Source organism: Balaenoptera borealis, assembly GCF_965194805.1.
Source record: "Balaenoptera borealis genome assembly, chromosome: 9".
Classification (NCBI taxonomy): Eukaryota; Metazoa; Chordata; class Mammalia; order Artiodactyla; family Balaenopteridae; genus Balaenoptera; species Balaenoptera borealis.
Window position 1 is genome coordinate 31,099,401 of NC_138873.1, and position 11,496 is coordinate 31,110,896.

The following is an 11,496-nucleotide window of genomic DNA, read 5'->3' on the forward strand; positions in this document are numbered from 1 at the left end:
AGAAAAACATGTATGATTAATGCTAACATGAAAAGATACCCTAAAATTCTGTGGTCTTCTGAACGTCACATGTTGAATAAAGCTATTTGGGATCACATGATCATATTTTAGATTTCCCAAAAAGGCCACAGAGCCTATTTCTAGTAATGTTATAGAGTTCATCTTGAAAGCAGCTGGGAATATTTAGGGAAATAGTCACAATCTGGAATGTAATTAGATTCTTAGTCATTAGGGTAAAGAACATACCAGACAACAATCAATATGCCAGGTTTTCTTAGACCAAGAACAGAAAGTGAATTATAAATCTAGAAATAAATTCCAGAGGGGGAAAAAAATTCCTTATTTGTTTCTTCTACTTACCAAGTATGTTTTAAATTCCACTGGGTCAGTTTCTCCAATCTGATGATCCTGGAACACTGAAAATTCAAAGTATAAGTGATTAAGAGCAGGGACAATGCCCATTTGGAGTAAAGTTGAGATCTTTCCTATTCACATGTGGTCTGCGGACCAGGTGGGAGTTTGGTAGAAATGCAAAACCTTGGCCCAGCCCGACTCACTGAGTCAGAATCTTCATCTCCACAAGACCCCTGTGCGATTTATGTGCACATTAAATTGAGGGACTCACTGGTGTAGATTAAGTTTATCTCAAATAAAGTTACATAAAAACCATTTGCTTTCCTTCAGGTCATTAAATTCCACAGTAATGCATATGAATGACACGAGAAAGATGTTGCTGTTGCTATTTTCTTTTACTCTCTCTTCTACTAAAAACAAATATCTATATTATATCTCTTTTTCTGGATATTTGTTTGTGTGAACTGGAAAAAACAGAAAAGGAGGAATTCCCTTTAGGATGAAGGACACACACAAGATCTTCAAGGGCAAATACCAAGCTGGAATTATTGTTCTGTTAAAAATCTTTTCCTGTTGTTGTTGTTTTTTAATTATAAGATAAAAGAAAACAGCCATCCCAGTTGATGTTAGCATTTTAATGTATGAAGGTTGAGTTAAGAAGAACTGGAAGTACCCAGTTAAGATTCTGCCATTAGAGTTCACAGATAACACAAAACTAAAAGTTTTTAAAATACTTAGAAATGAGGCTTTTCCTCATTTCCCTGTATAATCCATCAGCGAGTGCTGTCGGTTCATGCGCCTCTGTATATTTCCAGGTGTTCTCCATTTCCTCTGAAACCCTTTTCATCCAAAATCACCATCATCTCTCTCCTGGACCAGAGCATTAACCACCTAACTGGTCCTCCTAACTGGTCTCCCTACATTCCCACTTGCCTCTCTCCAATCCTTCTCAGATGGCAAACAGAGGGACCTTTGTAAACATAAATCAGACCATCACCTTCATGACTCAAGGCACTTCATGACACTGGCTCCTGCACGATGGCCCGATGGGCCCTACGTGGAAAGGCCCCCTGCTTCTTTCACCACAGGGCATCTCCCTGCTCTTCCCAGGGTACGCCTCCCACCAGCCTCAAGCCCTCATTTCTGGCCCTTTTCTGCCTCTGGGTCTTTGTACCTGTAACTCTCACCTCACCCCAACACATATACTCTGGCTTTTTTCATATTCTCATCCTTCAGCTCAAAGTTTCCCTCTGCAGATAGGTTTTCCTGGCCTGGCCACATTATTTGAATAGCACCTGGCCCCTTACACCCCAGTCACTTTATCTCATCACTCTTTCTTTTCTAGTATCCCATGGTTCAACCTATAATAATCTTGCTGCTTGGGTCTCCTGTTTTTATTTATTTACTTATTTATTTATTTATTTGTTTGTTTATTTTTGGCTGCGTTGGGTCTTGGTTGCTGTGTGCGGGCTTTCTCTAGTTGTGGTGATCGGGGGTTACTCTTCTTTGCGGTGCATGGGCTTCTCATTGCGGTAGCTTCTCTTGTTGCGGAGCACAGGCTCTAGGTGCACGGGCTTCAGTAGTTGTGGCGAATGGGCTTAGTTGCTCTGCGGCATGTGGGATCTTCCCGGACCAGGGCTTGAACTGTGTCCCCTGCATTGGCAGGTGGATTCTTAACCACTGTGCCATCAGGGAAGCCTGGGTCTCCTGTTAACTGCCTGTCTCCCCAACTGGACTTTGTGGTCTGTGAAAATAGAGACTGGTCTATCTTTTTCACTGCTCTGTCCCTAGCACCTAGCCCAATATCTTACACAGAGAGGTGCCCAATAAACATTCGATGAATGAAGCAATGAATGAAATGAAATGAATTAACATTACCAAGATATGGCTCTTAGATGGTTATTAAATATGTGTTGTAGTTAATTATTTCTTAGTAACTTCTTTCAAATAGAAAAAAAACTTAAAACATCCTAATGATATCATTGAACTATAAATCGTTAATATCACCTTCATGTTTCTCATTAATGTTATAATCTCTAGATATCATGGCCACTAAACTTAGGAGAATATATTTGTCAACCAAATCACCTAGCCCCAAATCAACTTTGGTAGTGCCCACAGGTATTTTCCTAAGAATCACATCTAATGTCACACCTATGGTAGACACAGATAGTTGTCTACACAATCTGTTCTCCCTTCTCCCTTCCTAATAGAACCTCTATTGTTTTTGGAACACAAATGTGTCCAGATAGCATTTCTCAGCCTTCCTTGAGGTAAGGTGAGTGCCATGAAACACATTTCTGGCCAGAGAGACAGAAACTTTAAATCTTTTTTTTTTTTTTAATAATGTTTACTGGTTTATCTAGGATATTCTTTTATTTTTTCCTTTTTTAAAAAATTTATTTGGTTGCACCAGGTCTTAGTTGTGACAGGCAGGCTCCTTGGTTGCAGCTCACGGGCTCCTTAGCTGCGGCATGCATGTGGGATCTAGTTCCCTGGTCAGGGATCGAACCCGGGCCCCCTGCATTGGGAGCACGGAGTCTGAACCACTGCACCACCAGGGAAGTCCCCAGAAAGTTTAAATCTTTAGAGAACGTTTTGCATTCTTCATAAGGACTCCACTAATTGCTATGGGATGCTTCCACCAATTTCCAGTCTGAGACTTGAACATGGTGGCTTGAGCTACAGCAGCCACCACCCAACCATGAGGAGAAGATGAGAGAATCACAAAGACCTTGCCCCTGACACCCTCGAGACATCGAACCAAAACCAGCAACTACTAGCCTTCAAATTTCTTGGTGAAAAACAAACCTGAGTTTGTTTAAGCCACTGTTTTACCAGGTTTTCTGTATTACTTTTTTTTGACGTTTGAAATTATGCTGATTGGCTAGCATAGGTTTTTTTTAATTTTTATTTTTATTGAAGTATAGTTGATTAACAATGATGTGTTAGTTACAGGTGTACACTGTATTACTTTAAAACCTGCAGTGTCTCTACTGACTATATGATAAAAATCCAGACTTCTTCCTGTAGAAACCAGGGACTTTCACAGTCTAACCCAAGCCACCTTCTACCATCACTTCTCATTCCTCAGCCATGCCTTATTACAACCCCTCAACAACCTGCTCTCACCAATGCTTTCTACACATCAAATGACTCTGAACTTCTCCCCTTTTCCTACTACATCGCACATCTCCAGACCTCTGTGTCTACTACTCCTCTTACTACCTCCTGCTGGAATCTCCAGTTCCAGCATCCTGCCCTCCATAAGCCTTCCATGTCTCTCTGAGTCAGTTTCCTTGCCCATTCTTCTCTGCCTCCCAATGTCATTACAGTACTTATGACATTGCGTTGTAATTGGCCCATTATGCATCTGTTCCCTCTAGTCTGTGAGACATAGGCCTGGTATGTTAGTCATCTTAGCATCTTAAACACCTAACATTCCACTGGTTACCATAACCCCTAAAAATCATTCATCAAATAAATGAATGAATGTCTCCCAGCTCACAGTTACTGTTGTTTTAAAATCATTATATCTCACTGTGTCTCTCCCTGAATTATTACTTTTTTTTTGAGCACCTACTATGTGCCAGACTCTATACTAAGCATTAGGGATAAAGCACTGAACAAAACAGACAAAATGTTGTCCCTGTAGAGATTTTCCTCTATTGAAAAAATTTATGGAAATGAAGTGAAAATCAATTAAAGGATATTACAATAAACCAAATCTGAGCAGTAATAAGTAATAAAGGTAGGGTTGGTAAGGTGACACACCAAGGTGCCAGTGTAGTGCAAAAAGTATCATTCAGAAAATTAAAAATAATTCTAAGCCTACCTCATTAGAATATGAAGAAGACAGTAAGTAATAATCTAATTTCCACTGTTTATGCTAGATACAGTTACTACTAAGGTATAAAAAAAGGAAAATGAAACAAATGTTTCTATGTATACATTCAGATATATGTGCAATAAGGCTTATTACATTATTGTTTACAATAGTCAAGCTTTGGAAACAATCTAAATATTCCTCAATAGGGGATTCATTAAATAAAATATGGTGATTTCATACTGTGGAATATTATGCAGCCATTAAAAGAATAAGAAAGTCTTATAGCTACTGATATAGAAAAAAAACCTCTAAGATATGTTACTAAAAGATAAGGCAATCCACAGAATAACATAGGTAACATTTATTTCTTAAAGGTATGTATATGTATGCAACGTATTTACTAAAGTTATAGAAATAGAACTGCAGAAAGGAGGAAAAACAGAAGGATGGAAGGAAGGAAGGAGGGAAGAAAGGAAGGAAGGAAGGAAAAAAGGAAGAAAAACTGACACAAGAAAAATGAAAGATCTCAATAGTACTTATATCTGTAAAAGAAATTAAATCTGTAATTTCTCTCCCAGGAAGAAAACTTTAGGCCCAGCTTACATCAGTGATTCCTTGAAACCTTTAAGGAAGAAATAACACCAGTCTTACACAAAGTCTTCCAAAAAAAAGAAATAAGGAAATATTTCCAATCTCATTTTGTGAGGGCAGCAGGTTGATATCAAACTCTGACAAGAATTTTATAAGAAAGAAACACAACAAGAACAAGCCAGTTTCTCCCATGAACACAGATATAAAAATCATACACAAAATATAAGCAAATCAAATCTAGTAGTATATGAAAAGGATAAAATACCACAACCAAGATTTGTTTCCACTAGAAATGCACAGGTGATTTAATACTTAAAATCTTTTAATAAAATTCAACAAACTTAAAGAAAAAGAAAACAGAAAGCTCATATGGTCATCTCAAAAGATCCAGGAAAAAAATAATCATTTGATAAAACTCAACATTCATTCATGGTAGAAAAACTTTGTAACAAATTAGGAATGCAGAGGAACTTCCATAATCTGATAGTCACAAAAACAAACCAAAACAGAAAAAGCCTACAGTAAACATCATAATTTATAAAGGAAGGAGCTGTCTTTAGTCAACTGGCACATACTAGGTACTTAACAAAGAGCTGTTGAATGAATAAATCAGATTTAATTTATTTTATTCTAAAATAGAAACACTAAAATATGCTTGTTACAAAATAAGATTATCTTAGTAAGACAGTAACTGCTATTAGAAAATATTTCCAAATTATCTGTTAAAAATAAATAGAACATCTGGTAATGGCACCAGTTCCTGAGAGTTTACCATGATCCAGTCGCCTTACATTCGTTACCTTATTTAATCCTTACAAAAGGATTAATAGTATCTGCCACAAGGAAAATACTATTAATATACACATTTTACAGATGAGGGAAATAAGGCTTAGAGTCACACAGCTTGCCTAACTCACATAGTTACTAAAGTGCAGAAGGATTTGACCTCTAACAATCTGTCTCTCACAATACCTTTTTAACCACTATGTTACACTATCTTCAATTTTTAAACCACTCTTCACTACAGTATGTAATTTTGGAAAGCCAAAAAGAAAAAAGGGGGAAAAAAAGCAATAGGCAGACTCCTACTTCCTAAAAGGAGATATGAGACATAATGAAAGTGCTTGAAATGGCACATATTGGAGCCAAAATGGTGGTTGTTAATAAAACTGAGAAAGGGTGGATTGCTTTCCCACAGAAATTGTGGAAACACAGATGCTGTCCAACCTTAGAAATGTAAAATTGTTCATGTTTTTGATCTCTGGACCAAAGGAAAAACTACAAATTCCAATGTTTGGAACATTTAATGGAAGAGTTTTAAAGGAAACCATTATTATAATCATGGTACCCACCAGCATTATGAGAATCCAAGCTCTGTCAACATTTCTTTATAAATTCACTATTAGGACTCTCTAACTCATCCAGTATTATTCAGTTAGAGCTTAAAAATCTGAAATGTAAGATCTTAAATTGTGAGTGATATTATTCCAAGAATTATGCAGAGGAAAATGGATATCATGTGATACAGACACAATAGAAAAATGTTTGGCTTATGCAGGATTTTAACAGGTATTAGCTGTCTTTTACTTTGTTTTTCTTGCTTTGGAAGAAGGTTTAGGGGAGAAAGGTTGACCTGGGATGGAAGATTGTATTGTCAACTCAACCATGAGCAAAATTTTTAAAGTTTAGTATGTTATATACAGTTTGATAAACTCTTTAAAAACCTAGATATTGTCTCCACTTTCTGAGCCTTACACAAAGGCTTGGAATCTCATAAAGAGAGATTATTTTTAAGAACTCTGGCACTTTGCTTTTAGTCTAAACCATAAAACAAACAAAACAAACAAACAAACAAACAAAAAAACAAAAGAATAGTCATTTCTAATCCTGTCCAGTACATTCCAGCTAAATGGAAGCAAGAAGACAGAGAATAAAAGGAGCTATTCGGTCATTTCAGAACTTCAACAAATATTGAGTTAAAATCTTTTCTCAATAAAGGTTAAGGCTGAAGAGCTCTGATTCCTCTGAAAATGCTTCTCTTATCTCTAACCTCCATGTTCCTTGACATTATTATTTTTTTCATCTCCCTTCCTTGAGATGACTTGTCTTTAAAACTAAATCAAAGGTGAAAAAAGAAATGTAGCAAATTGTATCTCACAAAGGCAAATGAAATAAACTTTAATGACTCAATCTGGAATTATAGTTCATGTCACCATTTATCACACTTGAAAACCATGATGAACGTTTTGTAGGATCACATTACATGGCTAAGTCAGAAGAGAATGAATGAAACAATGCAATCCATCTGATTCATTATGGCCAATCTCCCCAGTCACAAATATGGAAGAAACCAAGAAAACTTAGGCCCTTCATTGACACTGAAAAATAACATAATGAATTGTCCAAGGCCACCCCATTTTCCTGGAATCACATAAATGTAACCTTATGTGGCTTCTTTTGCTAATCTATCCAATTCAATTTTTACCTCACTGGATCTTGAAAAAAAGACAGTGTACATGAAGTTCTAACTTTAAACTCCCTCTGCCTCCTAGGATTACTAAAAATCAATTGGTTGATTGTTTAAGTGCAAAGTAATTTAGATCTATTTTCTGGTAGGGCCTGGTGTTCCTTACCAAAAGTATTGTCTGACTATTTTACCTAATCTAGCATTTTTTGCTTCTGGATTTATTTTACATAGTAAATTTCTGCATCAAATGCTCACTTAATGGGTAAAGCCTTAAAATAATAGACCCATTTTAAATAAACTGTCCAATAAGTAAGGAAAGTCTTGAAACTATGGGAAGTAAGGCTATTTCTATTATTATGCTTTAAATCTTATGGTTCACACAATTTTCTTATGTACACGTTTTGGCTACAAGTACATCCTAATATTAAATAAAAATGGTTTCAAAGCAAACTGATTCATGTGTCAGCATAATCTAAATACAGAAGGTATAATCTTATAAGTGCAAATGGTGCTAAAATTCTGAAGTTAGAAGGTTTACTGTAAGTAAGAAGCCAAAAGTTCAGACACTCAACCAAAGTTGATCCAAACCTCTTGGGTTGGAAATATCACAAAAGTGAGCTTTTCCACAAAATGTCCTGTATTTCCTGTTTTTAGCTAAGCTGGAAGTGCAGTAGGAACAATACTTATTATGGCATGTCATTGTGTCTACTTTGGGTTTGAAAACACCAAGCAGAGCCTATAAGCATGACGAATCAAAAGGAAAAAAATGAGTGGAGAGGTGTTCTGGGCTAAGAAAGGGAGAGTTAATGGAAACAGAATTTCCTTACCACCAGTTAACCATAGCTTGGATGTCCAACGTGCTATGAGTCACGAGCAACTAGCTCCAAAATAACACAAGAACATCTTGGGCTAGATCATTACTGGAGTATATTGTTAATAAAACTTCCAGAAGAAAAATTAGCAGACATAGTTATTCAAGGGGTAAAATGGTACTCATGTAAATTCCTTTTTACAGAATAATCTGGAAATGAGATAGCGCAAACAACTTGCTAGACAGATAGACAGACAACTTGCTAGACATTCACCACATTCATTTAGAAATTTTAGGCAAAAATCACAGCTCTCGTCAACAGGGTTGATAATAACTCTTCACAGGAAGAGTGTGGAATTGTTAGACAGAACACAGGCTGAATTTTCAAAAGCAAAGTCTCAAAAGTTTCATGGATTGTGAATACAGAGGTATATTTTCCAAAAGACCACTTAATGCTGTTGTCTCTAACATAATTTCTTACAGTCTTTAACCTAAAACTTCTTAGTTGATAAACCCAAACTACTAATATTCCACCATTTAGTTAACATATTTATTGAATCTGTGCAATATTGGTTATGCATACTCAGTTAAGAAAGAAAATTTAGGAGCTGTTCCTCTTTTCTACTTGATTGCTCCATAATGAAGGGCATGCTCTGAAGTTGGACAAGTCACTTAGTGATGCAATATCTAAGGGTCCCCTTAGAAATATTGCTTGCCCTCTAACAAATCAATTCTTAAAGATGAAAAAACAAAAAAAAATTATTAATAATGAAAAACAGGAAAAGAAAACAAGTGTTTAGGATTTGCAGCCAGGACGAGAGAGTCTTAATAGTATAATATATTGACACTAACTATAAAGGAAGTTTGTGAGTCCTTGCAAAGAAGAGTGAAAAGTAAGAAAACAATGAAATGAGACAGCAGAACTGAGACACAGGTCTGGGTGTCACTAACTTCCTCATCCATCCGTTTGTGGAGGCCTGTCAGTCCCAGAAAAAGGAGCAGGCCAAGTGGGGTGGTCAGGTTGCCATCCTGGGTGTCTAGGGCTTGGCGGTGCAGTGACCCAGCCAAGGTCAAACAGAAGAGCAGAGACTGCAACACTCAGAACTAGCCCTGGGGCAAGTTCTACTCTAAGACTAGGGTATGAAGCCAAGCAGGGCAAGAGTCAGTAATTCTAGAATAGAGAGCTATGCCAGAATCACAGACCCAAAGATGCTGAGAGGGCCTAGACCTTTGTAGAGAGAAGGATGGCAGGCCTAGAATGTGCACTAGGACATGTCTTAGAGTCTGGGGCAAAATCCAGCACACGAGGGTGCTGTTTTGTTCTATTTCTGTGGTTTTGGTAATCTCCATTTTTCCACAGTTCCTGCCTCTCCCCTTTGTTTACACCCTGGACACTTCATATGTGTGTTACTTGTGTGCCCCTAGGAGTTTGTACTCCACGTTTGAGTGACACTTAACATGAAAACAGATTAATCAAGTGCACATACTGTGTGTCTATTATTCATTTTTATGGCTGGATTAATAATTTAGTAACTTTAGTTAATGGTTAAAAAAGGAGAGAGATAAAGAAATAATAAGTGTCAAAGATGGCAGAGGAGTAAGACATGGAGATCACCTTCCTCCCCACAAATATATCAAAAATACATCTGCATGTGGAACAGCTCCTACAGAACACCTACTGAATGATGGCAGAAAAACTCAGAATTCCCAAAAGGCAAAAAGCTCTCCACGTACATGACAGTGTGGCTGACAGGGTCTTGGTGCTCGAGCCAGGTGGAGGCCTGAGCCTCTGAGGTGGGAGAGCCGCGTTCAGGAAATTTCTCCACCAGAGACCTCCTGGCCCCATGCAGTATCAAACGGCAAAACCTCTCCCAGAGATCTCCATCTCAACGTTAAGACCCAGCTCCACTCAATGACCAGCAAGCTACAGTGCTGGACACCCTATGCCAAACAACTAGCAAGACAGGAACACAATGCCACCCATTAGCAGACAGGCTGCTAAAATCATAATAAGTTCACAGACACCCCAAAACACACCACTGGACTCGGTCCTGCCCACCAGAAAGACAAGATCCAGCCTCATCCACCAGAACACAGGCACCACTCCCCTCTACCAGGAAGCCTACACAACCCACTGAACCAACCTTACCCATTGGGGCAGATACCAAAAACAACAGGAACTATAAACCTGCAGCCTGTGAAAAGCAGACACCAAACATAGTAAGTTTAGCAGAATGGGAAGACAAAGAAATATGCAGCAGATGAAGGAGCAAGGTAAAACCCACCAGACCAAATAAATGAAGATGATATAGGCAGTCTACGTGAAAAAGAATTCAGAGTAATGAGAGTAAAGATGATACAAAATCTTGGAAATAGAATGGAGAAAATATAAGAAACGTTTAACAAGGACCTAGAAGAACTAAAGAGCAAACAAACAATGATGAACAACACAATAAATGAAATCAAAAATTCTCTAGAAGGAATCAATAGCAGAATAACTGAGGCATAAGAATGGATAAGTGACCTGGAAGATAAAATAGTGGAAATAAATACCACACAGCAGAATAATGAAAAGAATTGAGGATAGCCTCAGAGACCTCTGGGACAACATTAAACCCACCAACATTCAAATTATAGGGGTCCCAGAAGAAGAAGAGAAAAAGAAAGGGTCTGAGAAAATATTTCAAGAGATTATAGTTGAAAATTTCCCTAACATGGAAAAGGAAATAGTCAAGTCCAGGAAGCACAGAGAGTCCCATACAGGATAAATCCAAGGAGAAACATGCCAAGACACATATTAATCAAACTATCAAAAATTCAGTACAAAGAAAAAATATTAAAAGCAGCAAGAGAAAAGCAATAAATAACATACAAGGGAATCCCCAAAGAGTTAACAGCTGATCTTTCAGCAGAAACTCTGCAAGCCAGAAGGGAGTGGCAGGACATATTTAAAGTGATGAAAGGGAGAAACCTACAAACAAGATTACTCTACCCAGCAAGGATCTCATTCAGATTCGATGGAGAAATTAAAATCTTTACACATAAGCAAAAGCTAAGAGAATTCAGCACCACCAAACCAGCTTTACAAAAAATGCTAAAGGAACTTCTCTGGGCAGGAAACACAAGAGAAGGAAAAGACCTACAATAACAAATGGAAAACAATTAAGAAAATGGTAATAGGAACATACATATCGATAACTTCCTTAAACATAAATGGATTAAATGCTCCAACCAAAAGACATAGACTGGCTGAATGGATACAAAAACAAAACCCATATATATGCTGTCTAAAAGAGACCCACTTCAGACCTAGGGACACATACAGACTGAAAGTGAGGGGATGGAAAAAGATCTTCCATGCAAATGGAAATCAAATGAAAGGTGGAGTAGCACTTCTCACATCAGACAAAATAGACTTTAAAATAAAGACTATTACAAGAGACA

The 11,496-nt window shown here is 37.4% G+C and overlaps 1 protein-coding gene across 16 annotated transcripts in view; it reads right to left on the reverse strand.

Annotated features, from left to right (window-relative positions):
• Window positions 1–11,496, reverse strand: part of LOC309635344 (uncharacterized protein) — a 334,869-nt gene that overhangs the window by 285,127 nt on the left and 38,246 nt on the right. For all 16 annotated transcript variants that reach the window (XR_014248773.1, XR_014248774.1, XR_014248775.1 and 13 more), the window contains exon 3: window positions 361–416. Coding sequence is in view for 7 of the 16 variants with exons in the window: in XM_082406396.1 (XP_082262522.1) it covers window positions 361–416 (56 nt within the window). In the remaining 9 variants the exon portion in view is untranslated. The remainder of the gene's footprint in view (window positions 1–360; window positions 417–11,496) is intronic.